Source organism: Vanacampus margaritifer, chromosome 15, assembly GCF_051991255.1.
Source record: "Vanacampus margaritifer isolate UIUO_Vmar chromosome 15, RoL_Vmar_1.0, whole genome shotgun sequence".
Classification (NCBI taxonomy): Eukaryota; Metazoa; Chordata; class Actinopteri; order Syngnathiformes; family Syngnathidae; genus Vanacampus; species Vanacampus margaritifer.
In genome coordinates, this window is record NC_135446.1 from 4,693,931 (window position 1) to 4,721,875 (window position 27,945).

General features: G+C 40.1%; 1 protein-coding gene across 5 annotated transcripts in view; it reads left to right on the forward strand.

Annotated features, from left to right (window-relative positions):
* LOC144034875 (copine-8) overlaps positions 1 to 27,945 on the forward strand; it is a 59,654-nt gene that overhangs the window by 20,145 nt on the left and 11,564 nt on the right. For 2 of the 5 annotated variants that reach the window (XR_013288310.1, XM_077543986.1), the window contains exons 5-13: positions 1,075 to 1,114; positions 5,701 to 5,777; positions 16,380 to 16,443; positions 16,550 to 16,653; positions 16,883 to 16,987; positions 19,771 to 19,812; positions 20,583 to 20,658; positions 22,338 to 22,391; positions 22,517 to 22,578. Coding sequence is in view for 2 of the 5 variants with exons in the window: in XM_077543986.1 (XP_077400112.1) it covers positions 1,075 to 1,114; positions 5,701 to 5,777; positions 16,380 to 16,443; positions 16,550 to 16,653; positions 16,883 to 16,987; positions 19,771 to 19,812; positions 20,583 to 20,658; positions 22,338 to 22,391; positions 22,517 to 22,578 (624 nt within the window). In the remaining 3 variants the exon portion in view is untranslated. Of the gene's footprint in view, positions 1 to 1,074; positions 1,115 to 5,700; positions 5,778 to 16,379; positions 16,444 to 16,549; positions 16,654 to 16,882; positions 16,988 to 19,770; positions 19,813 to 20,582; positions 20,659 to 22,337; positions 22,392 to 22,516; positions 22,579 to 23,945; positions 25,567 to 27,945 lie in introns of those variants that run through there. The other 3 variants (XR_013288311.1, XM_077543987.1, XM_077543988.1) reach the window with 3 other exon arrangements.

Below are 27,945 nucleotides of genomic sequence, written 5' to 3' on the forward strand. Positions count from 1 at the left end.
AACTCCAGAGTGGAAGAGGGTCCAGCCCCTCTCGAGAGGATTGGTACCAGAAGCCGTGTGTGGAGGCGAGTCCGACTATATCTAGTCGGAACTTCTCAGCCTTGCACACCAGCTCGAGCTCCTTCCCTGTCAGAGAGGTGACATTCCATGTCCCCAGAGCTAGCTTCAGTAGCCGGGGGTCGGACCGCCAAGGCCCCCGCCTTTGGCTGCCACCCAACTCACTGCGCACCCGACCCTTTTGGCCCCTTCCACCGGTGGTGAGCCCATGGGAAGGGGGACCCACGTTGCCTTTTCGGGCTGTGCCCGGCCGGGCCCCATGGGTATAGGCCCGGCCACCAGGCGCTCGCCTTCGAGCCCCACCTCCAGGCCTAGCTCCAGAGGGGGGCCCCGGTGACCCGCGTCCAGGCAAGGGAAACGAGGATCCAAAGTTCGTGTTCATCATTGGGGTCGTAACATGGAAGCCATGCTTGGTATCTATCCCAAATCCTAATGACACTACACATTATACTCATCACCCTGAACATTCTTGTGAATTGACCCTCATTTCTCCCAGTCAAAATATTAACTCAACAAATGACGATCCACTTTTAGTGATGGCTGACCTGGAGCTGTGAAATGATCTCAGACTGCCGAGTGAATGGCCTGTTTGATTGTCTCCGATTCTTTCAAGTAGCCATTGCACTTTTTTGAGCTATTTCCGAGCAAATTTTCTCTGGGCAGGTGTGAGGAAGCGCGCTGGCAGAATTTAGGAATATGAGGTATGGATAATATGCAAATAATAATTTGGTCAGCCATACCAGGCATTCAAACAATTTAAAAGCCCAACTGCACACAAAATAGATACCGTCATAGTCATGTGTGTGACATCAAATTAATCCATTTAGTGTCAGTTGAGCTGGGAGATGACCGCGACGCTGCAAAGTACATCCCCGCCGCTTGTGCTGCGATTGCTGGTGACAAGCGGTTTGGCCCAGTTATCCGCCAGAAATCTCCTGTTGCGTTAGCAGCTGTGCTCTTGTCACCGCCCATCACATTCTCATCCACTGAAGTTCTCGCGCTCTCTCCTCTGCATAGGTACGACGTCGACTCCAAGAGTGCCAACTTGTCGAAACACGTGAGTACCCCGACCCATCCCATCTATTCCGACTGCTGCTCCTCACTTTCTCATTGCGTGGAGGGGTGGGGTGCAAGCAATTACAGTAATCTGGTTATTACACTGTGTTTATTATGTATTCAGGAAAAGACTCTTTGCACAGCTTTTGTTTGATTTTAGGCTGTTAATCAACAAGAAGATGAGCAAAGAACATAATAGTGGAGCAAAATGCCTGTGTTAAAATGATAAATGTTAAGAGTTTGGTCTACTTTCGGCCCACTGTAGTGTACACCGTGCGACACGGCCAAAAACAAGTTAACTGTGGCGCTGGGTGAGGGGCTCTGTCACTACAGCTCGCGAAGTGGATGGGGGCAACTGGTCATTAACAGCCTGTCAAAATGCACACATTCACTCCTTCTGCAGGCCATCTGCTTCTTCCTTGACAATCACACTATGATTTTATGGTTAGTTAAAAAACGATGCAGTACAATATGCTGCACTTGGACTATTATTATGGGACTGCTGTGCGGAGCAAGCAGGCACATATTACTATCCTGGAAAATGGGTTTATTGTTGCGTTTCTTTATTATTCCACAGATTTTTCCGCAAAAATGCGGCCTGTACCATAGATCGTACCGGGACAAATGAGGTATTAAACGATGCGGCTTGATCTGACTCGCTGCGCTATTATTTTTCTAAGAATTCCGAGTTACCATGGCGACGCAATTCCCCCAAAAGTCCCCCAAAAAGTCCCATAGGAATGCGTATACGTTAACCGGCCGATATGAATTTTAGCTCATTTTGTTGCAATTTTTCTCATCTTTAGCTCAGTGTCGGAATTTTTTTTTAAGGAATGAAAGCTCTCCCCCCTGTGCGGGTTAAAAGACAGTGAGCAAAAGGGAGACAAATAGCCTCTTAACATTGGTGTGTATTGCGTCGGCTTGAGTGGAGCAATTAGCCCCAGAGTGATGAGAACCAAAAAATCGATTTCCAAAAGTTTCACTTCAACTCATCACCATGGCCACAATCTTTGCTCACTAGACATCAAATTCAAACATTTTGTAGTCACAAGGGTCCTCTTTCAGACAAACCCACTTTTATTTGGCTAAGGTGTCATTTAGTACCTTTATTTTCACTGTAAGCGAGGAGAAGTCGGACTCTCCCGGCTATCTTTTCCATGTTAATTTCGGCGCCTTTTTCTCTTCGTTTTTTTTTTATAAATCATAAGTTTTCAACCTGCTCTCATTTGGTCATTTTTCATCCAATTAGAAAAATGAGAACATGCTCGCGTTCCCCAAACCCTTGTCGTTCTAACGAGCCATTTCTGGAATCTGCATCTTGAACCGTTAAGTCGTGAGAGGCTTTTGTTCGAGGTGTGCGTATCTCATGCATTTGTGTTGAATGTGTGTGCGTGATGTCTCCAGTATGTTAAAGTTCCAATGTGTGTGCGTGAATGTGCATGTTTCTTAAAGCAACAGTAAGATACTTTTACTTTATGTTGATTATGGTTAACTTCACATTTCTTGACCGATTCCAGTCTTTCAAATTTTAAACTGTTCAGCTCATTTACATTTTTTGAATACATTTTGAAAAAAAACACAAGATTATTATTATTATTATTTTTTAATTAAATGGAATGGACTGCTATTTAAATACTGCTTTTTCAGCTATTACAAGTGCTACTACTAAAAGTCCTACTACTACTACTACTATTGCTACAAGTACTACATGCGTCTTTCCACCTTCAGAGTCAGCAGTCCCATTCAAAATTTCCGCGGGAATTTTTCTGTTTTTTATTATTATTACTATCATTGTTATCATCATATCACAATAATGATAACAAAATATGTTATTGTGTATTAATTTTTTTTTGGGGGGGGGGCTCAGTATTGTTCATTCGGTAATTTTACCGATTCGACATGTCATCATCATGTCTCTCTCTCTTTTTTCCCTCTTTTGTTGTATGTGTATGTGTGTGCTCATTAATTCACCTAAAACCTATTAAAAATCCCATACCGTTCACCTAGACCGAATACTTAGTGACTTACCGACTGTTATTTTACAAATTAAAAGTTATTATTGCCCATAGAGCCATGGAATCTAATACTTCAACCGAAGGTCGCCTGTCAGTCGAAGTTGCACATGTAGTCAGGACTCATAGAGCGCGATATTTACTTAAATTGGAGATCGCTAGTTTGAAAACAGCCAGTCCTTTTTGTTGATTGCTGCTATCAATCGACGTCCTTTGTCTTCATTAGTAGGTATGCGATAAAAAGCAACATTTAGTTTACTCCTTTGTCTGTCTGTACAACCGACCGCAAAGCAAGATATGACCATTTTATAAGATAATCGATTAGATAAAGGACTTTACGCTGTATGAGATTCAATGGTTACAATACAGGCAAGTGGCTCTTTTGCCGTCCATTGTCCCCGAAGGGGCGTTCCCATGAGGGCTGTGACGTCACGTGCAAAAGGTCTATATCCATGGCCATTATGCGATACTAAGTGATATACATGTATACCAACTGACTATCATATCAGGAAAATTATTATAATTTCTCTGAAATGATTAAATCCCACCTTTGGCAGATTCAAGTTCAAGTTTTCTTTTGTGTGTAAATGTAAATGTAAATGTGTAATTTGCACAATTTATCTTTCAATTTACTTCATAAGCACATGCATTCAAATCTTAGCAATAAGCCAATAGCATTCAGCTTTTAGCATTCCCACACAATTTCTGCAGAAATTGCACTTTGTCTAGTTATTATTATTATTTATTATTATTAATAGAAAAAATAATAGATACACCAATAATATAATTGCAGTGTTTTCTTATAGGATCACAACTTTCTCATAAATCTATTGTCATAATTGCAACACTGACTTTTCCAACATTACATACATTCAAAGTAATCTTGATCCTCTATCCTCATTAATGCCATTTTATTGTCGTTAATATCTGGAAAATGACTATTCTGGGTCTCCCCCTGTACAAACTTGCAAGTTGCAGTTAAACCTAAATTGCAGTGATAGATCATTGTAATACTTCTCATAACACAGGGGTAATGATAGAAAATCAAATTCCAAGCCATCATTCCTCCCCACCGTGGCTTTCTGTCACATTAATATCTGATTTGTCTCTTTCCTCTATCAATGTCTTTCTGTTTCTCCTTTTCCCATTTCACTCCTTCAATCTGTCTTGTCACCCCTCCCCGTTTCCATCACATCATCTCAAAATCAATAAACCCGTACACGAAGAGACAGGCACTACAGAGGCGGCATACTATCCAAGCGTCCTCCTAAGATGATGCAGGTCTCCAATGGGGGGTTACTTTTGGTCGATCGTCAATTTTCTGCCCAAAACGACTTTGCAACAAATAATCAGGATTGGTTCCAAAAAGAATCACAAATGTGGGAATTCATAAATGGTATAATCACAGATTACTGTTCATAAAACATTGAAGAATTGACAATGTTTCGATAAAGAACTGTACGTAAGTAACACCACTAATTAATTCTAAAGTTCTCCAACATCTAATTCTTAATTAATCCATTATATCAACAATGTGGGCGAGCCTTTTGGTGGTATTTAATGTTGATGATTTCAGTATTTAATTAGTGCCATTATTTGTTCCAGTCTTCAGTCAATGTTAAATGACAGTAACACAAACACCCACATTCCTCTTCTGTCGCTTCAAACCGTCACATTTAACTTTTTATACTGAATGGAGCTGCTCTTCATTATCTTAGTCACCATAATTGTTTTTCTTTAGTGCTCATGCCATGTGATGTAAAATGGATCTGTTAGTTACACATTAGACACATTTTCTGTGGCGCTCATACAGACAGCAGTTGTTGCAGAAATGAAAATACAATCATATTGCTGTATTATCTTGTTGATGAAAACATGGCAAATTAAAGTCAGGCATTCCATTTCCGCTGTAATATCTCAACAGCAGCTTATTAGTATCATTATCCCCCCCCCCCTCCAAAAAAAGAAAAAAAGATCACAACATGAAGCAGATTACAATCCGTCTATGTAGTTGTTATTAAACTGTATCATAAAACTGTATCATAAAACAGAGGCAGCTCACATCATAAAAAAAGGATCAATCATGTTTGTGGCTTGCTGGCGTGCTATCAGAGACACTGGCTGATCCTGACAAATGTTCTCATCATGTCTGCACACTGCTAAGACGTATGGGGATGCGAAGTAGCTCCCTTCCAACTTCATTGACGCTGACATGTGCGCCACAAGTCTGCTTTTCATGTTTGGGTTACAGGCCCTCCTGCATTTCTGTCTCTTTCAATGCAAAGTCTCATTATGTGCGCTGTGAAAATGGAATTTAATTTAGCAGGAAAGTGGCAGGGGAGCCGAGTGGGGCAGCTGTGAGGGCGAGTGGGAGGAAGACTCAATCTTCTCGCCAATATTATTTCCCAATAGGGAATGTAAAGGGGCCACTGAAACGGTCTGGCGGCAAGCCTTTTCATTTCTTTCATGCTTTTTTATCTGGTTAAATAAAGGTATTATATATTCATGCTTTTTAGCCTTGAATACTAAGCAAATTCGTTTTGAAATTGCTTCTCCTCTGTCATTAACTCCGCAGGACTTTCTGGGCCAGGCCTACTGTACACTGGGCGAGGCGGTCGGATCTTTGGGCAGCCGCTTAGAAAAGCCTCTTGGGTGAGTCCACCTCCACTGCTTCAATCAATAACAATCAAACTCATACTGCTTCATGGTGCAAAGTGCACTGCCATTTGGGCTTTAACCCTAGTCTAGATTCATATAATTATTGGCAAAGTATCAAGAACTACTACAACTACTTCTGTATTAAGTAGGGCTGGGTATCGATTCAAATTTCCTCAATCGATTCGATTTCAATTCACAAGAGTTCAATCCGATATTGATTAATTATGGAACATCAAAACTTAAATATCAAGGACATGATAAAAAACTCCACAAACATCAAATTCCAAATAAAATTTTGCAGAGGCAGTAACTGATTAAATGATTTATTTATTGATGAAAAAACATGCGCTATAATCATTTCAGTGTTAAACAAACATTGACATCAGCGTGGATGTTTTCATAATTCTAATTCAGTAATTGTAAATATAAATTAAACAGATTCTGAATTGTCATAAAGTCCAATAAATCAGGTCTTTCATAAAAATAAGAAAATTCATGTGAACACAAGAAAACAGTAAGATACAAAAATTTGACCTTTAAAATTCAATTTTGTGTGTGTTAATTTATGCGCGGAAACAAACAACCCAAAAAGCTAGACAATCAGTACAAATTAACACAATCAAGAACACTTGCAAAAGGAAAGGAGAAAATACACACTAACAAAACACGCTTGCTTACAATGAGCCGAAATAGTCAAAGCAAATAAGGCGGAACACAAAATAGAAAGTACAACTTAGAATAACGTGGCAAAAGCAAACATGTAAAGGTATCACTTCAGGTAACTGTGGGAGTAACGCAAACTATGAACTCAACAACTATAAAAGTACAACAAAGGGTGATGTGGAAATACAAAACACGTGAAAACCTATAAATGTCTATGATAAGCTATGAAAACGCTTGAATAAACACTTGGCAGCACAGCAGTGAGCAAGATGAATAATCTGACAGTGGGCAGCTTTGGCTCAGTCGCTTATAAAGTCCATTGACTGTTCATGGGGAAAAGGTGCTGTGGTGGAGGGAACGCCCACCAATCACTCAGACACGGGAACAAAAAAAAAACAGAGGCCTGAGAGCCGAGCCATGATAAAAAAATAATCGATTCATGGTTTTATGAATCAATATTACGCTTGAAAAGTAAAATTGATTCTATATCGGTTACAGTGTTCCCTCGGTATGACCCGGTTCACTTTTCGCGGCTTTGCTGTTTTGCGGATTTTTGTGAATGTGTAATTTTGCATAATTCTTTTTACAGTAATGTTTGAACATTGAGAATGTTTAAAGTAGGACTGCACGATATTGGACATGCGATATGGGTTTTGAATATCGCGATAGTGATATTGCGATATATATATAACATGTCTCTAAAGAAGTTATATTTTCACTATCTACTGAAATAAATAAGCTTTAAATGTGGAATATGAGGAGACAATGCACAGTAATCTGATCTAAACATTGCAAATTAGGCTAAATTTATGAAGTGGAAACACTTAAAAAGTGTTACCATAAACATGCGAGGACAAAAAAAAAAGCATTACTCCTAATTATTAGTTATTTTATTCAAGCATAACCATGGGTAAGTGACAACCATGAAATTCCCAATGCCTTTTCCATAACTGGTAAATTAAATAATATAAAATATAATATATAAAAATATATAATTATTCTTGAAAACAAAGTGCTTAAGATGTAGGTCTTCCCCTTTTCAACATTACAGTAACCATAAAAACGAACATTGCTTAACAAATTATTTCAGTTTTTTTGCCAGAAAGACCAGCATGTTCACTTTGGCTGGTATTCAGACTGAGGTACTTTCTGGCAAGCTGTGGTAATTGCTTTGTGGCGCTTGGAAGTTTTCTCGTATGGTGTGACGCTCGCAAAACTGTCATTAATTGTTATTGATTTGTTATTTTACAACTTGCCTTTGCGTTAGTAATATTGGGACTCTGAAGACGGCTGTGTAGATTGGTTGCGTTTCCTCTTGACGTTGCCTCTGTTCTTCGACATCACTTGCACAGTACTTGCGTCTGTGACAAGTCATCTCTCCTAAAGCCGAAATAGTCCCATATTGCAAACGTGCTATTCTTTTTAGGCACAAATAGTTGATTGCTTTCATCCTCGTTCATTTCTTCCTCTCCCACGTCAGCTATTTATTTTTCCTCTCTCCACGGCTGCGGGGTTGCTCACAGGATGTGGTCTGCTCCAGTCAATAGGAGAGCAGTATCTAGGGAGGTGAGTGCCGATGCACATTTATGGTTAAATTGGTCTAATTGGTCGACCTTGCCAATGCGTGCAACGAAGCATACAGTGTCATAACAAAAGTTCAAATTTATGGTACATCTTTGCGATGAGCATATTTCACGTGCCATCATTGTGATGGTATTTTTTTGATATATCGTGCAGCCCTAGTTTAAACGAGAGAAATGTGAGAAAATGTAAATGCCTCGATGAGAAAAGTGCATAAACTGGTGGTGAGGGGTTTTAGAGCCTTAAAACATTTATAATAAATGCAAAACGTAAAGGTAAATACTTCACAGATTTCATTCATTGTGGGAATTTTTTGGAACCTAACCCCAGTGAAAAACGAGGGCTTTTTTTCTTAAACCCAGCCCTAGTATGAAGTGATTACATTTCGCATGAAATAGCTTATGTAGACAGTTCCTGTAATAAACATATAGTGGGTGTGTCTGAAACATATCACTGTATCTGTTTTTACATGTAATTGACTTCTTCATACAGAATCTCATCACAAAAAATTGGAAGTGTGAAATGAATTGCAACCACATGCAATGATAGAATGTCTGTTTTTTGCCCGATGGGACCATCAGAGATTTATAGACAATTAACACTATGAAGGAACATTGTGTCTGTGTGGTTATTGTAGTTACTCAAGCATTTTTTAACTGGTGCATCCTGATCTTGTGTGATTGCGACGAATAAACACGCTGTGATCATGCAGCTGCACGTGTATGTTTTATTTTTGGCATGCACTGGAAGTAGTATGAGGAATATCTCATATTTGCGATTGTTGCAGGTACATTAAGAAAACAAAAAACAGCAGCCTGTTGGTTAACTTTTGAAGGGCTTGAGAGGGAACAAGTAAAATAAATAAAAGTAGCAGAGCAGAGCATACAAAATTAAACGCTTGAATATTTCTGTATTATAAGTCCTTGCAGTCTCCTTAAACTACTTTGTAATTTGAAACCACAATGCCTAAAGCAAATGTATAATATATGTATGATAATCGAATTATTTTATTTTGTTGTAATTTGATGATGACATCTTGCACTTTGATCCCTCATCTTCCTCATCTCTTTCCTATTTCCAGTAATTCCCACTTGTCTTCCATCCAGTTTAAAAAAAAAAATCCAGTTTCCTTCTTCATTCAAAGCTGTGACAGGCCCTCAGATGTAAAAGGTGCTACGACTGTCATCCCTTCAGTAAATGTTGTCAAAACCTGGCAACCTGTGTAGACATGTTTTTTTTTTTTAGTTGGAGCGCACTCACACACATACACGTGTGTGTGTGTGTGTGTGTGTGTGTGTGTGGTTTTGTTTTTGTTACATAGTGGGGCCAACATTCTGGGATTTCACAGAGTTGTGGGGCCCATCGTCCATGTGGGGCCATTTTGCTGGGCCCCAGACTTGGTTTTAGAGTTTAAGTTTGAATTGAGTTATGGATGAGGGTAGGGTACGGAATAGGGGTAGGCAATCATTTTTGATGGTTGGGGTTAGGGGAAGGGGCTAGGAAATGCATTATGTCAATGAGATGGCCCCATAAAGATAGTAAAACAAACCTGTGTGTGTGTGTGTCTTCAATAAATAAAATAAATAAAAAGTGACATTCAAGATGATGCAATCCTAAAATCTGGACATCTGACACGTCCATTTAAGTACCTACATATAGTGGCCCCCACAATAATAGAGGCCACATTATGAGTTAATTGCAAAAATGTGGCATAAAACAATGGCTGATCAAGCACTTGAGTGAGCAGTTAAGATGATTGTCATGTCTAGAATTACATGAATCAAGTCACGCAGGTGGCTTACAGACAGTAGAGATGCTCTTCGTGTTTTTTCTATGCCACATTTGATTGGAGCATGACAAACAATGACAATGTCTGTTATTTATTTATTTATTTTTCAAATGTTTTTTCCGTGTGTGTGTGTGTTCGACACACCAGAGCGATCTTCAACAACTTTAATGAGAGCTAATTGCGGCTAATTTCTTTCTTTCTTTTTGAGAGAGAGCGCTCAGTATTGTTCATTCGGTAATCTTACCGATTCGACATGTCATCATCATTGCTCTCTGTCTCCTTTTTTTGTCTTTTTTTTGTATGTGTATGTGTGTGCTCATTAAGTCACCTAAAACCTATTAAAAATCCCATACCGTTCACCTAGACCGAATACTTAGTCGTAAAGTTGTCAGGAGACCTGAGGAAGGATCAAAGAAAAGAAAGAAAAGTTAACTCCAGCCCTGACCAGACATCACCTACTACCCCCACCGGGTTACCAACCAGAATCTTTCACCAACCCCAGAAACATCTAAATTCCAACAAATTAGGGAGACCTCAAGAGACCAAAGGAAAGACTGAGGAAAGAAAGGAAGGATAGATGAAGCAGAGTGAGATCCACAGACATCAGCCTCCAGCGATTCAACGACCAGAGGAAGAAGCAGATTGTGTTTGAATTTTGCTAGATGCTGGTGTGGTGGATCTGGCATGCATGAAAACCTCCACCAAAGAGGGGAGACCTGTCGACCCCGACCTGGACAGAGCAAGCACAACCCCCAGGCCGCTGCAGCGCCAAGGCACAACCCCCGGGCCCTGCAGGGTCCACCGGCCGAAGATCAAACCCAGAAGCCCGGAGCACCCCTCCACCCCAACACGGCCCGCGCCCCAAGCCCAACGCAGCAGAACGGGGCACGGCAGGCCCACCAGTTACCCCACCGGCCCACAGCCCCCGCTTCCACCATGACCCCCGCCCCCCACCCACACCCGCCCCCCACCACAAGCCAGCCCCCGCCGCCCCCAAACCCCAAGACACCTCCCCACCCAGCCACCCGTATCACCACTCCGCCATCCAAACCCGACCCCCAAACCCCAGGGACCATCGTACCCAGGCATCGGTGCCGGAGAGGGGCCGGACAGCGGAAGGGGAGGGTACTCGCGCCCACCCCACCTCCAGCCGCGTGGTGGGGCGGGCGGAACACTGGGGGCGGAAGGGAAGATGGGAGCACTGGGAGACGGCTAATTTCATTGTTAAATCAATCCACTGGGATCTGGCATGTGTGCACATGCATGTGAGATGACAATTGTAACCTCCACAGAACCACTTTTGACAAGTGTTAAACATTTCAAAGTCAAAAGTTCTCCAAGTTGTTATTAACCGTTTAATGCTTGTTTATTACACAAAGCAGTATGCGTGATGAGTCGATTGCCATGTATGTAAAGCTTGTAAATATCCCGAGGGCTCCTTTTTTGACTCTTCACGTCTGATAAGCTCCAATGTGACTGACTCATTGTTTGCTGAAATTTGCACGAGAGCGCTCATGTTTTTGTAAATTTCTCTTGAAACACTGGCCTGCAAATTTACATTTTGATCACCAATAACATTACCACTCGCTATAATGTGCTTATGCTGCTGTCTTTTGATTATTCAGTGTGGCAGTAACATTATTTCCACAAGAGGATGTCGGTTATATGTTGATGTCAGGTAAAGTCTAACTATCTCGTTGGTTCAGAGACATAATTACCAGGAAGAGTGCACTAGCATGTTTTATACTTGGCAGTGACTTGCAGTGAGCTCTAGGTTTGGGTAGGCAGGCAGTCGCAAATTGAGACGCACACACCAATTACAAATTTGTGTGTTGGCAGACGAGTGTACAACGTATCCTAGGATGACCATATTTTCATTACCAAAAAAAGGACACTCAGCCTGACCTCAAGATACTTAAATGATACTCCTTTTAATCCATGATACCATGCATTCAAACTATTTTAACATATGCCTCATCTGTATGGATAGACATTTTTGCTGCGCAATCTTTATTTATTTATTTATTTATTTTTTACTTCAAGTGGGGTTCGTACCCATCACCTCTGTACTGATAGAAAGCCTAGACCATATTTTTTTCGCTCATTTTGCGCATCGTCACCGTGCTGTACCCTCCGCATTAGCACGTACATTGTCTGTCTGGACAGAAGATCAGGAAGATGACTTTGTCTCTTTTGTTCAAGAGAGACCAGCATTGTATGATATTACCGTTAAAGGGTATGCCAACAAAGGTATGAAAGCCAAACTACAGTATGGCATGACATGGGGACGCGACTGGATATAGCTGGTAGGATTTACTTTTATACTTGAGAAGTATAGCAATTGTTTGTAAATTGTAATTCCTTTTCACGTTAGCTGGCTAACGTCATGGTTAACAACACCCTCAAAATGCGCTAGGTTTCCGGTTGCTTTTAGGAATAATGACTACTGGTATTGGAGGGGAATTATTTAAAAGTCTGGGTTTTTGCGGTGTGTATTTATGTAATTTTGCTACGCGGCTTGCCGACGTCTGGGCCGACGTCTGGGCCGACGTCTGGGCCGACGCCACAAGGGGTAGGCGTTGGTCACATTTGGCTGATGCGGGATTGGTGTAAATAGGCCTTAAGACACACTTTCAAGAACTTACAGGCAACTATAATATACAAATAAATGCACTTAAATGATAATAATTAATGCCATGATAATGGCAAAAATCAGCATTGAAAGGTTTAATGTATGCTGGGAACCAAATTTAATTTGAAAATAAACTAAAACTGCCAAGCTCTCAAATCAAAAGTAAACAGCCTTTTTTGGGGGGGAGCTCAGACACTTTAGGTTAAACATAAGCTCGTTGATGTACAGTATGTTCCCCTTCACTGATTACAAGATGGATTCATGTGAGTGTGCATGTGCAAATCTACTGTATCATCGGTGTCGCGGCTTGTGCTTGTGCAGCCCAAAACATAATTGCCTGTCATGAACCAGACCCTGATTGAAAATCCATGTCTCTTGATGAGATGATTCACTGCTTTTCCCTCCACCTCACATGTATTCTTACCTTACGAGTGCTTTTCTGTCACGTTTCAAGTAGAGGAGAAAAAAAAGCCAGGTTCCCGCATTTTGAAGCACTCCTTTGCAGTGAATGATAAAAACAAAAAACACTCACGTTCCAGTATTTAGAACTTTCATCGTTCGCTTACTCCGCTATTTTGCACTTTTCTGTCTTTTACTTGCTGCCGGTAAAACGGTAAAACCCATAATTGCATTGAATATGCTGCTGTTGGCCACAGCTCACACGCTGAATCTCACACATAAATTTTTGGACATGGGTCACCAACATGGTGCCCGCGGACACCAGGTTAGCCGCCAAGGACTTCGTGAGTAGCACACAGGCCTATTCTAAAAATAGCTCAACAGTCATCGTGATTTTCTTGCAATGTAGTTGAAGCGATCATTTGAAAATGTAAACACCGGCAGAGATGAATAAACAACTATTTTAATAATCGAGTAATCGTTTAGAGATTTTTTTAAATTCAAAATTGTCCAAATCCTGATCCTGATTTCAGCACATTAACAGTAATTGTTCACTGATTTCTGTAGTCCTTCATGAAAGAAGCCTGATTATCCACCCTGTTTAATCATAATAAACATTTGCAAACATCTGTTTTTACTTACATCAACTCCCCCCCCTTCCTTTTTTTAAAATTACTATACGAATAAGCAGTACGAAATAAACACCAAACACTGGTTAATAAACAGTAATCAGGAGGAAAAATGCTTTTGTATTACACTTAGATTAATTTAATTTAATTAAAATTAATCTGATTAGTCGATTAATTGTTTGAATAATCGATAGATTAATCAATCCTAAAACTATTTGATAGTGACAGCATTAATGTAAATCAAGTCCAAGTCAAAAACTAGCACTTCAACATGACCTGAGTGGAAATATTTCTAATTCTCCTTTTAACCTAATCACTTCACTTCAAGTTGTTCTTTGCTTTTAATTTTATTGCTTGCTCATTTTGCTTTTAAATTCATCTTTAGCTGCACTAACAAAGTTATCTTGCACTCTTGACTACCCTTTTTTCATAGCTTACTTTTTAGTTTCAAGGCCTATAGATCCTTAGGTGAAAATCTACAATATAGAAACATGATAAAATAAATTTAAAAAAGCATGTGTTTGATCATTTGACACTTCCCACACACTTTAAATACAGTTAAACTGATTAAAACACATTTTTTAAAGTATGACTGAGCACCTGTTCTCACTCCCTCGCTGGCACACTTCTCGTCAGTGGTACTTTAGCCTCGTTTCAAGCTCTATGTTGCTTTACTGTAAAACTGACACATAAAACAATTACAAATAGTATATTTTGACAGCAAAATGTTCTTTCAAATAAAAATCCAATCGCTTCATGCAAAGCAAGATGGAATTTCCGACAGAAAGTAGCATCGATGCTAAGGAAATTAAAAACCTTCAAACAACTGCTGCTTTTAGCACACATTAAAACTCAGGCTTGCCTGTATACTGTAAAAACCCATGAGAAATGATCGCTTCAAATTGTGCAGTGTCGCAGGGACGCCTCTCGTGTGGCTCATCCGGAGCATTTTCCCTGCGCCCCCCTTGAATTTTGTTTCAAGCTGTGGTCTTTGACCCCAATTGCAGGCTATTCAAACGACTGCCTAAGTTGATCGCTTTCTGATGGTTGACACCAAGTGGAGCTCATCAGACGACGGGCCACTTTTGTCAGATTGCCAGACCTCTTTAAAAGTTACGTTGAGTTGCGTTGCCCTGCTTTTTGTCCACTACCCTTGTCTCTTGGATTTTCACAGCCTAGGACAAATAAAAACAGATGATAGTCGTTGAAATGAATGAGAGCAAGAATCTCTGGATGACATGTCGCTGCGGACACTCAACGTTGCTGCAGTACAAAAACTGTCCAAAATACAGCAATTGTTGAAAACAAGCTGCTGTCATCTGCTCCATGGTTGTCATATAGAAAAGGCCAGGGGCAATTTATTTACTCAACTGCAGATGTGGGGACACCTATAGACAGTTTTTTTTTTTTTAATAAATGATGCCAACCCCTCCCTCAATTGTTTTTTATTCGCCTATAGATGCCACAAAATGGTGGATTGATTCATTACAACAACGTAGACAAAGAATAATTGGCACAGCACCAACGCCATGCATTCAACATGTACACAACCATCAACCCATGTTACATAGACTGTTTTCACTAGTTTAATTATTCAACTACTGGTTAGCATGCATACAAAAGCCAAAATAACACTCGCATTAACTGACATGACATCACAGATCACACGTGTGCTAACTACTACTCGACACAAATGGTAAACGATCCTTGATTTTCCTGACGGGAAAAGCGAGTAGTTTATTTGAGGGAGGCGTTTATTTATCTTAACTGGGTGATGCACCCAATGACTAATTGGAAAATAATTGTGAAATTACAAGCCGTAAAATGAAAACATCTACACATTTTATTCCAATGGTAACGATGCAGCATCAACAAAACGTTTTTTAGAAAAAAAATTTGATTAGTGTTGTAATGTTTTCTATGTAGAATGTCGTAGGGTTATGTAAGGTACAATATTAAAAACACTTCTCTCTCATCATAATGCACGTTATGTTATGTGAAAATTATATTTCTAAAGGCACATGTGTTGGATCTCGAATATATGGCTAATAAAATAACACCGTATACAATGAAAGCTACTGAATGTGTTGCTTATTACTGCTTCCATCTTAGGAGTGTAGTGTTGTTGTGTGCCGTAGCCTAATGATGAAGTGGAGTTCTCCTTCGGGGGGTGGGGTGGACTTGCGCCCACACTCTAGCATGCATCACCTCCTTCCACCTTTGCCAGAGCTGCAGTGAAGTGAAACGCAATCGGTGCGCAACATCTGCACTTTTCCATCTCGTTATTCTCCCCCTCAACCGCCTCACTCTGCCCTCCCGTTTACTGGACACGCAAACAGACCTTTTGAAACTTAGAAAATCGAAATGTTGACTATGAACGGGGAAATAGAGTATTCAGTTTTAAAGTACCACTGATTGTCACACCCACCTAAGTGGGGCGAAATTCTTTCTCCGCATTTTGACCCATCCCCTGAGGGAGCGGTGAGCAGCAGCAGGAGCCGCGCACGGGTAGCATTTGGCCATCTAACCCCCCAATTTCAACCCTTAAGGCTGAGTGTCAAGCAGGGAGACAAATGGGTCCCATTTTTATAGTCTTTGGTATGACCCGGCCGGGGACTTAACCCACGACCTCTCAGTGTTAGGGCGGACACTACCATTAGGACACTTTTTTTTTCATGTTGTAGCCTTTCCTTGGAACAAATGAGAACCTGTCTCAGTGGATGATGAACAAGGTGAAGTGTAGTTTTTACATCGTGCTGTTCGTCCTTGGTAAAAGTTTGAGCTTGACTGAATGCTTTGGTACTGCACAAAAATGATGGAAAGCAAGCGTTAGAGAAAGCAATACACTCAGGAACTCTTGTAACCTTGTTTTTTTGTTATTTTCCACTCGTGTGTGTTTACAGAGGCATTTCCGGCAAGAAATGCGGCTCGATTATTGTGAAAGCCGAGGAGCTGAACAACTGCAGGGTGAGGGGACTGAATGATGATTGAATATGCTCCTTGGTTAATTTACGATAATTGAATGAATTATCCTGTTGGTATGTCACACCATGTGTCCTTGTGCTTTCACTAGGAGTCTGTTATGATGCAATTTTGTGGGAACAAGTTGGACAAGAAAGATTTTTTTGGCAAGTCAGACCCCTTCCTGGTCTTCTACAGGAGCAACGAGGACGGCACGTGAGTTGCTACGTTTCCCTTCTCCACTTTGGGTGGGCTTTCATCCTCTGCATCCAGAGGAAATTGGTTTCATTGATTTTTCTTTCCCTCCAGATCAAAAGAAGTCTTTTTAAGCAGGTTGTGTGCAACAATTCGAATGTAGTGTTTATGGAAGCGGGGTGCTCGAGTTAAGCAGTGTGTGTGGTTGTGTTTGGGGAACGCCCTAATTCTTGCCTATCTCTCTCTGAAGGTTCACCATCTGCCACAAAACAGAAGTGGTGAAGAACACTTTGAACCCAGTGTGGCAGGCTTTTAAAATCCCTGTTCGGGCTCTTTGCAACGGGGACTATGACAGGTACGGCCATATTCTCCCAGCTGTAAAATGTACTATAATGGCATGTCAAGAAACAGCTTGTTTTTTCCTCATTCTGACAACAAAGCAATTGTTAGCCAATGGAGTGCATAATATGCAGTAACCTCACACAGAATATTAACACCAATATTTGCATGCCAGCAGAATCTATTGGGGGGGAAAAACTCCTCATTTGTTAATTAGGAAAATGTCAAGTTATTTAAATGGCATTATGTATTTGATTGAAGATGATATCAGATGACATTTACAACATGAAAATGCTCATCTTTTACTCAGGAATTCTTAACCTCGCAAAGATTTCTTCTCTGGAGTATAGTTGTAAAAAAATAATAATAATGTCATCCACGGATGGAGTTCTGTCATTAGTCAGGTTTCCATCCAATTGTTTCGAATTTTTTAAGCAAATTTACTAAAAATGTGCAAAACGGACATGCGACTTATGCCGGTTTCCATCTGTTGTTGTTCTGCGGATGTTGAGAGGGGACTCTCCACTCTCACTCCACCGCTGTAGGTGGCGGTATACACCATAGAGATGTGATCCACCAGTAATTTAAAAGAAGAAGAAGACCAGGAAGCGACTGCGCCGTGCGATGACGTCGCATGAGTTTGCTTATGTAATTCTTGATAAACCATAGCGTTTCTTTGCTGTTTTCCATCTAAAATTGCATAAATATTCGCTTCTTTAATTAATTCCCAAAATATTTATTTTTCGTCATCCCCCCAAACATACCTTAATATATCATCCGACATTGCTTTGTGACTACAAACGTTCGTGTGTTCGGTTAAAACGTGCGACGTGTATCCAGTCTTGTCAGCGTTTATTCGCAAAACCTGTTTCCACAGCCAAAATTAGCATTTTCCTTTTTTCGATACGCTTCAAAATCCACCCGTCTCTTAGCGTAAAAACTTTTTTTTGCGAATTTTGGGCCCGTTTTTTAATTATTCATTTTTATTTTCACATTTCTTGAAAATGTGAATAAATATGGGTAGATGGAAAGCCTACTATTGGTGGACTCACAGCATTTAGGTAAATTAGAGAAGCACCTTTTAGGAAAATAATGATTGTCTGAAAATGGCTAGCACCGAATGAGTTAAAAGTGATCACGAATGTCCCGAACAAGAATAGCCAGATAGGTTTCTATTTTTGTGCCAGGTGCAAGTCTGCGCAAGGTGCCGTGTAAATCTGCGCAGGAGTGAGATAAACCAACTTTTGGTCATTGTGCATTTGAAAACAGGCGTTTTTGTGCTGTTGTGGCTGTAAAGAAAGACGACTTTTCACCAAAATTGTGTTACACTACCTGTGCCAATACTTACATGTGGACTGGAGAAATACTGTCCATGGTGCTGATATGGGGAGCAGCCTACGAAATGTACGTCAAAACACTAAAGCATTCATGAATTCTCGGTTTATACAAGTTTCAAATGAAAGATAAATAAAAATGCCTTCTATCTTTTTTGTTCACCTGTACAGGAACACACAATTGTGGGCACAATAGGATTATTTGGGCAGTGGAGTCAAGCTAGGCCTTTTCAAAGGGTTACTCGGGAAACCAAAAGTGCACAGTTGGGGACACGCTTCCACAAATTCACTGTTGTGTCTGCCATGTGCGATAAGAGCTAGCTGAAGCTTGGAAACTATTTAACCTCTTGTATGGCACACTTGATTCACAAACGCTTTATAGACTCGCACACATGTTGTTGCCATTACTTCACAGAGCTTACATTAATTCCCTTGAGAAAACTTGTTCAAGCATTCTAGCCTCAAAATTTAGCACAGATTTACAGAAACATCCATTTAGATAGAAGCTACAAAATATTGCACCTCACTTGTCCTCCTAAAAAGTTGCCCTTAATGAATGAGATGTGTTCAATTGGTATCCATTGTGGTTCTGGTGTTGCCACAACCCACCACTAATCAATCTCTAGAGGCAAGTGCCGCCTTATGAGGAGCCTCATCCTTAATTTTATTACCTCCTCTTCTGTAATGATGCTTATCCGGCCGCCTACCTCAAGCTCCGAGGGTCATTAGCGCTGCTTCGGGTTTCCACTCTTTGCCTTTATTGAAAGACCAGGAGGATGATAAAGCACGCTTCGGCGTTGGCTCTTTTCAATTAGATGCAATTTGTTCCGAGGAAGCCGCCTTGTAGTGAGGTTACAGTAAAAACAAAGTCATGCCTCATTACAAGTATGCCCATTTTCCCTTAATAAAGACTCTCACTCCCTCGCTCATACTTTCTCCTCATCCTTGTTTGTTTCTATTCCTGGCCTCGCAAGAGATGACACTTTTATGTGAAATATTGGGAGATAACCATGATAATGCCCCAGGCAGGCTATTCTTCCTACGTACAGTATATCCTCGTAAGCCGCAATGGCACACAGAAACTGATGAATTTCCATATGAGGGGAGGTAGATGTAGCTGCTTGGAGATGGAGATAGCCGCAGAATGGATCTGCAGCAATGCCAACAAAAGGAATGAGCATTTTTTACATGATTCATGATGATACATCTTAGCCATTTTAATGAGGGTTGCCAAACAGCAGACAAATAGACAGCTATTGTCTTTTGGCAGGATTTAATGACGTTGCAACAAAGCACTGGCAGCGCCCCACGCACTGCCGAAACCAATTTCATCAGGGCAAACATTAAAGTATCTTCCTAGTATTGAACCCCCCCCCCCCCCCAAAAAAAAAAAACAAAACAAAAAAAACAACAACAACCTCATTTAGTTTCGAACCAGACCCTCATTATATTCTTTTTCTAACAGAACGATCAAGGTGGAGGTGTACGACTGGGACAGAGATGGCAGGTAAATCTTGTGTGTTTGCTTGTTAGAAGTCAAATTAATATTTCATCACAAATAAGTCTCAGCAGTTGGGACAGGTGATTACATTTTGGGGAGGTGTCATTATCTAAGAATTATTGGAGAATTTGCCCCCATTGTGAGCTGTTTCTGCACAAATAGCCATCCATTCTGCAATATTGTCATCTTAACAATTCAATGTGAGCTAAGTCATTAAAAGCACGTATGGTTATGTTAAAAACAGCAATTCTTACGCTAACAAAACAGTTTAATACATTTGGCATCTAAAGCTGCAGTGGATCCTCTGCAACAAATTAGAACGATATTCTTTGTTAACCTCTGTATAGTAACATTTTCTTTTGGCTTGTTCACAAGTTGAAAGCGTCATGATGAGTCTGCCTGATAGACATTGCTGCAATAACAAGGAGTTGTTCCTTTTATTATTTACACACCTCTATTCATCACCAGCATTTATCTTTTTAGATGAAGCACAATTACATTTTTTAAGGTTCAATAGAAACTTTTTGTGCTCAACAAATCGTCTTTTACTTAGCCCCAAGCTTTATAAAAAAATAATAAAAAATGTCTGGTGACCCTTGTGAGGAATAAGCGGTTAAGAAAATGGTTGGATAAATTGACTTTGATTATTTGCTTTCATTTAAAAACTGGTCATTTGACAGTGTTACCTTGCATGAATTATCATTTTTAAATGTTGCATGTGTCTTGCTCAAGTGAGTTGCCAGACCTTGTAGCTTATTGTCATTGTTTTCCTGCAGTCATGACTTAATTGGAGAATTCAGCACCAGCTACAGAGAATTATCCAGAGGGCAGAGCCAATTTAATGTCTATGAGGTAAGTGTATAGCCATTTAACAATCATTAGTTTTATGGAGGACCAGAACTGCCAAAATTAAAAATAAATTAATGACTATAAAAAATATCATTCAAAAATTAAATACAAAAAATTGAAACAAGATTCAAAAAATACAAATAAATCTAAAAAAATCTCAAATAAATAAATAAATAAATAAATAAATATAAATAAATATCAATCAATAAATAAAAACACTGCTCTCACATTTATTCATTTCATGCTGCACATGTTCTGTCAGGTCGAAATGTTATTCAAATGAGGGGGCGGTCCTAAGCGTGTCTTGGGTTGGACACCGCCGTTGCAAACTGCCTTTCAATGGTCGAGTGAGCGGGGCGGCGGTGCACAAGGAAGCCGGCTTGCATAGAGAGCTCAAGCAATGGAGGACTATCTTGTCACCACAACTTGACTTGAGTTGCTCAACAAGTTTGTTCGCCGACCCGCCCACTCTAGGCAGTTTGCAACAGCAGAGCCCAACCCAAGACACGCTTAGGACCGCCCCCTCATTTGAATACCTTTTCGACCTGACAGAACGTCTGCAGCATGAAGTAAATAAATGTGAGAGCAGAGCATTTTTATTGATTGATATTTAATTCTGTTTATATATTTATATTTGTATTTATTTTGACATTTATTTTTTGAATCTCGTTTATTTATTTAGGGATACATATATATTTTGTTGTTTTTATTTCCATTCATTTATTTTTTTGTATTCATTTTTGAATGATATTTTTTATATCCGCTTTTTCACTTTTACTCATTTATTTTTAATTTTGGCAGTTTTGGTCCTCCATGAAGGGTTTCATGCTTCATTTGCCTTAATTTTTGCATAAACCTAGCCTATAACAGCAGAAAATCACAGATTAAATGTTTGCTTTGTTTTGTTTTGTTTTGTTTAAAAATACATTTGAATAAGACCTTACATTTTTGCTTTTTTTTTGTTTAAAAATACATGGGAATAAGACCTTGAAAATAATCTCAAATTACAATCGCAATATTGAAAAAATATATTATTTTCCAAAATGGTTCAGCCCTAGTTTCTGCTATTGCGCTTTAGCTCATTATGTAAGCAGATTCTAGTGATGCGCTATAAAACACAGTGAGACGAAGCACATTTGAATGTCTCGTCAACATTAGGTGTGAACATTTGTAAAGTGTATTGAGGGAACGTGTAATCTGCACCTCAGGAACCAAACATCCAACTGCAACCATTTTGTGATTAGCAGAGTATCACATTAAGATCATGTTTTTCGCGAGTTTGCCTTTCAAATGGACACACCCGCTTTTAAAGGTGCATTTTTTGCATTTTTATGTAAGCTTTTTCCCTATTCAAATATGCAGTTAGAGACTCACTGCCTGTGTGTTTGTGCGTTAACACCACATTTTCCTCCTCACCTTCACTTGTGCCTGCATGTGCCACTCCATGTGAACGCATAAATCCTCAACTTGCCACATGTTCTTTCCCCGAGGCAATCTCTCCTCACTTTAACCTTGCCATCGTATTTATCAGACAACCTTGCTTGTTGGAATCAAAGTGGTATTTTAACTTTAACTTAAAGTTTGTTGAGCATTAAATGTCCATTTTAAGGTCAGCATGCGTATGGTACAGTTTTGACGATTTGTTGATATTTAATTACAAACCATGACTTTTTCTGTTTCAGGTGGTAAATCCAAAGAAGAAAGGGAAAAAGAAAAAATACCTCAACTCTGGAACGGTAAGCAGCAACATCCTTCAAGCTGCATTAATGGTTTTCACCATGGTGTATTACATGTTGTTACAAGGAAACAAAATACATAGTTTCCATCAGTTTGTCACTGACATGGATCTAACCTTTCCAAGGTAACACTGCTGTCATTCCTTGTGGACATTGAAGTCACCTTCCTGGACTACATTAAGGGAGGGTAGGTGAAAGGTCACATGTTTACTTGAGACATGCTGTCTGTCAAATGGTTGGGGTTGTATCCCTTTCAGTGTTTCCCACAGATTTTAAATCTACTTTGGCGGGTGGCCTCCCGGGGTGGGTGGTAGTGTGTGTGTGTGTGTGTGTGTGGGGGGGGGGGGGGGGGTATTGTCATTTTACAATACATATCTTGCACTGACAGTGTGCTTTGTTTTTTCCAATTCACACACGTCCTCAATACGCGCACGCACGCACACATTCACGCACACACAGACCGACACACACGCAGAGCTACTGGTGGCTAATTGTAGGTAACTACAGCTCTGAAACGAGCGCACCGCACCATACTTGGCTCATGCATGTATGCTAAAATACGGTAACGAGCATTCTACCATGTGTTTTAAAATGGCAACTGGAGTAAAATAGTGAGTTCAATTGTTCAGTTTATAATTCAACTTAACTCACGGTACTCACGTTATTCGTTGCTGTGCACTTTAACAGGCGTTCACAATCCATTCACACACAGTAAGGTTGATATTCAATGACAGCACCTTGCATACTGTACACTCTGCTGCTTGCTGTAATGCACACACACATGCTGCATGAACACATCATGGAGGTATACTGTGCTTCAGCAGAAAGAACCAGATTAGTAATTCTCAAATTGGTTCCCTCTTAAATAAAGTAACGTGTAAATCAATTCCATTTGCATTCTATATTAACTCATTTACTCGCAGCCATTTTCTCTGAAGCAACCCCTTTCGCTCCCGGCTGTTTTACTGGATTTTGACTGATTTTGCAAGGCCCGCAGAACACTGTGTTCTGTTGCTATAAAACCATGGGACCTACCAAAAGAAGGATTGGAGTCTCTTCTTTCATCAGGAAAAAAAGTATATTTGTATGTATTTCTGTTGTACAGCAATTAGTGTTGGAATATAACTAAGTTTCATCAATATTCACATTTCTGGTAAAAACTGACAAAAACGGCATGTTGCAACATGTCCCTGGCTGATCTCTTTACTCTGCTGCTACCTGCTAGCCATTTTATTTTTATTTTTTAATAACGAGTAACGACCATTGCTTTACGCCACCTCTTCATGTCAGAAGCTGCATCAAAGCCTTCTGTATGCTCTTGCATAAAAAACAAAAAAACGTGTTAACACGTTTTGGGGATTGAATGAGTTAATTAAGCATAAACTTTGTCTTATTTTGATGAACACTTAGGCCTCCTTTATGTTAAAGTTCATGATGATGGCACTTGGACTTTCTTTTCCTTTCTCTTCTTCCCTTCTCCGGTGATGGTTATAAATGACAATGAATTGCAGTGCTCATGGAAGCTAAGTCAATGTGGATGCTTTTCTGTACCAGTTTCAGCTTTGAGGATTCCCATCCTCCAGCAAGTCCTGATCCACTCTGACATTCTCATGGCAACAGTGCAAGTGCTCCAACATCCAAATGCCTTTGAAGAAGTGCACGGAAAGGCGTGAGAAGGTGGAATTCCATTCTTAAAGCTAAAACATGACAAGATGCATCCCGTGGTGAATGTGTGATGAAGTAGCTACCAAATACGGGAAGAAGACGGTGGCGCCACGGGATATTTATACCTTGTGCCTGCAATGTGGTCTCATCAGTCTTCAACATATTCTGTACATTTGACATTCACTTTTCTCAGGATGCTGCTTAAATCTTGTTTCGGACAGTTTTTGTCACTACCAGTGATTTTAAACGTCTATTGTTTTTAAATACAGCAGAGCTATTTAATATCAAATTGATGTCTTACGCTGTATATGACATGTTTAGTCACACAATTTGATTGCTTGAGTTTTTGGGATTGAACACATGACATAATACAAAACATAATCAATACATAAAAAAAACTGTCTTCAATTTCTGTTTGTCAACCTGTTCCACAAATTCTAATGCAATGAGCCCTGTCAGCCAGCATACTGTCTGGTCAACAACCAACCCCACCGTGGCATGCCATCTGCAGTCTGCCAAATATCATTCTCCCTCAGACGAATAGTTCGTATTTGCATGTGAGCGGCAGACAGAGTGACGTCAAGCAGACTCCCGACTATTTGCCTTGTGTGCACTCTTGCATTGTGACGTGACCTTGTGCACATGTTCCTGTTGTACGCCGAGCGTTGTGGGACCGCTTTCATGCAGAGCGAGGACTATGTCAAGAGAGGAAAGACGGCATTTTAGTCTCTCTACATCTGTGCTTAAAACGCCCTTCAAAAAATATCTGATTAAAAAAGGAAGGCTTGCTTAGTTACTCTACCGATGTCTACTGAGAAAGATGATTTTGATGAATTAAATGACGATTCAAGAGGTGGGTGAGTGAGTGAGTCAGGTCCCTTCCGTTAATTTTGGCCATCACAGACTCCATCTAATGCTTGTGGGTGGTGAAGCTCTAAATTTTCTAACATTTTCATTTCCTGTGGTCCAGTGATTGATCAAGAATACATATTTATTTTCCAATAAACTGTATGCTTGTTGATCTATAGATAGCACTGAGAGGCAAAACAGATAAATGCTCTTCCACTAGATATAAGAATTACATAATAAATGTGTGTCCACATGTTGCCATGTCATTTTGTAAGTTTAGATGACCACATATTGTCCCAAAAGTCATGATACGCTCCCTTTATCTTCCATATCATTCGGACTTTTGTGAGTTCAACTTTTAGAGTTTTTGTAAGCATTTCTTTCCTTTGCACATTTTTTTGTCAAACTCCTAAAACAGGCGTTCAAGCTTTTGTGGATGCTGAGTTAAAACTTGACCTTTGACAGTGCTACTGGTAAGCCACGGATAACAGAATAGGAGGTTTACAAAAACTTCAAAGCATAAGCTGTCAAATGATGATGGCTTCACATTCATCGTGTCCGAATGATACCTAAAACAAAGTCTAAAATGAAAAAAGACGCTTATAGTGACTTTAAGGACATCATGTCTTGACATGACATTTTTGTAATATGTGCCTTGGTTGAGTAAATGTTGGGCCAGTCAATCAATAAGTTATTGAATGAAGAGTGAATGTCACTAAGCAAGTGGCTGTTTGTTTTGCGTGCCCGCAGCCCAGCCCTGCACGGCACGTGCAGACTTTCGCCTTCTAACTCCTAATGGAAGAATGTGGTCTGTGCGCAGGTCGTTACAAACGAGATTGCGTTTTTCCCGGTCGGCATTCGCAAGTATTCACACTTGTTGCGGGCCAATAAAGTGCCAAGTGGTGTATCACTATTTGAGACCTAAATGGACTGTAATGGTCGGGTTGCACTCGCAGGCGCATAATGGGCAGACTTGTTCACACAAACATGGCCACGCTTGCATACACAAATAGGGTGAAATCACTCAAGCCTTGCCCTCAAATCCCAAGTGTGTGTCTATTTTCAAATTCCCTTCTGTCTCCTCTTAGTGCTGCCTTCCCTCGTTTACCCCCACCCCCCGCCACCCCCCACTGCTCTCCTCTGATTGGCAGCTCTTTACAGCGCTTCAACCCAATCAGCTAATTGCTCATTTGGACCTAATAAGGAGCATGATCGGCTGGCGGCATTAGCATAAATGAATGATTTGGAACGGCTCCATCTAAATCTGGAGCATCATTCTTTTCATCCCGCCCAATAAAGCGTGGGAACCACCCATGGCTTCCCACAAAGAAGCCTCTATTCAGCAGCTCTGCGATGAAAATGAACAGTTGTTGGTCATATCTTTCATTTGGAGTTGTTGCCTTTGATGGCTTCTCTGTCACTCATGGTGACAGATATTGTCTTCCCCTATTTTGCCTGCTGAATTGAGCATTGAAACCAGAATAGAAGCAGGAGGAAACACATTGTGTGAGGAGATGTCATTTGTAAGAGGAGCAGACATCCAGCACCAGAACAAAGATTTGTGGGGGGAGAAAATTACAATTTGAAAAGCGACTCTGATGCAAGCTGTCAAGTAAAATTAAATTTTCTTGCTGTTGCTGTCAAACGTCTTAATGCATTACTGAGATCTTCATCCTTCTTCGGCCACTTGGATGCTTTTCAAGCAGCAACATCTGTTTGCATATCATCAGCACACAACCTGAGATGCTGTTTTTAGGCCACTCGATGCATTCATGCTGACACAAGTGGACTCCCTGTGAAACTCTGAAAAGTCCTTCAGGTTTAGACTATTCCGATAAACACTCAACACACAAAAACTCCTATTGTAAGCCGTAATTTAAGACATTGCTTCGCAGCAAGGTAAATTCCCCTTATTAGAAGTTGGCTGCGACAGATGAAACGGTTACTTTTGCTGACTGCTGTTGCCTAGCAACCGCAATCTGGCCTGCCCTTCCGGGGGGCGCCACAAGTGTTCTAAGCATGCTAAGCCTTTATATTTTTTCCTTGAGTAAAATGTGTCTAATTATGACAAACCTTTATTCGAAAAGTCCCGATGGGCCTTTACACTACAATAATATACATTATGCCTCATCACACTTTACAAGACCACCTCAAGAAGGGTGTGACATTAACACTTGAGAAATCCCTTATCTTACCTGCCAGACTTTTTTTTCTCCCCCGAATTGAACATGCACTTTTGCTCCTGATCCCGCTTTGCTCCGCCTATTATAGGTTGTCTGTCAGCAAGATCTGTACAGGTAATAACAGTCGGTGTTTACTTCTTGCCAGTTGACAACATTGATACACTCGTCTGTAAAAAAGAAATGTTTAGCCTAATTTAAAAAAATAAAAAATAGCCTAATGTGTAAACAGTATGCATGCATGTATGTATGTGTATGTGTGCGTGTGTGTTTATCTGTAGTACAATGTCAAAGTCTGCATTAGATTAATTTTAAGTTGCATTAGCAATGGCATTAAAGCGCAATAAATTAGATTTGATGATACCTGCAGAAACCCTGATTATCAAAAAAAAAGCCTACAAACTGACTGAACTAAAGGTGAGTTGTTGTTTTTTCCCCTCTGCGATTTGAAAATATTATTACACTGCAATGTTGATTTGAATTTGATTAATTGTTCAGTCCAAGTTGTTTTGTACAAGATAAACGTAAGACATCAAGCAAAATGCCCCTTTCCTTCTGTACTCTTTGTAAACTGTGTTCTGCACATATTTATATACAGTATTTAACTCATTCACTTGGCAGTCAATTTTACCGAAGCAACCCACTTTGCTAACGGCTGTTTTATGGCACTTTTTACTGATTTTGCAAGGCCCACAGAATATTGTGTTCTATTGCTATAAAAACATGGAACCGACCAAAAGAAAGATTAGTCTATTCTTTCACCAGGGAAAAAAGTACATTTCTATCTGTTTCCATTTTTGCAGCAATTACCATTAGAATATAGCTAAGTTTCATCATTATTTAAAAATCTGTTGTCTGTC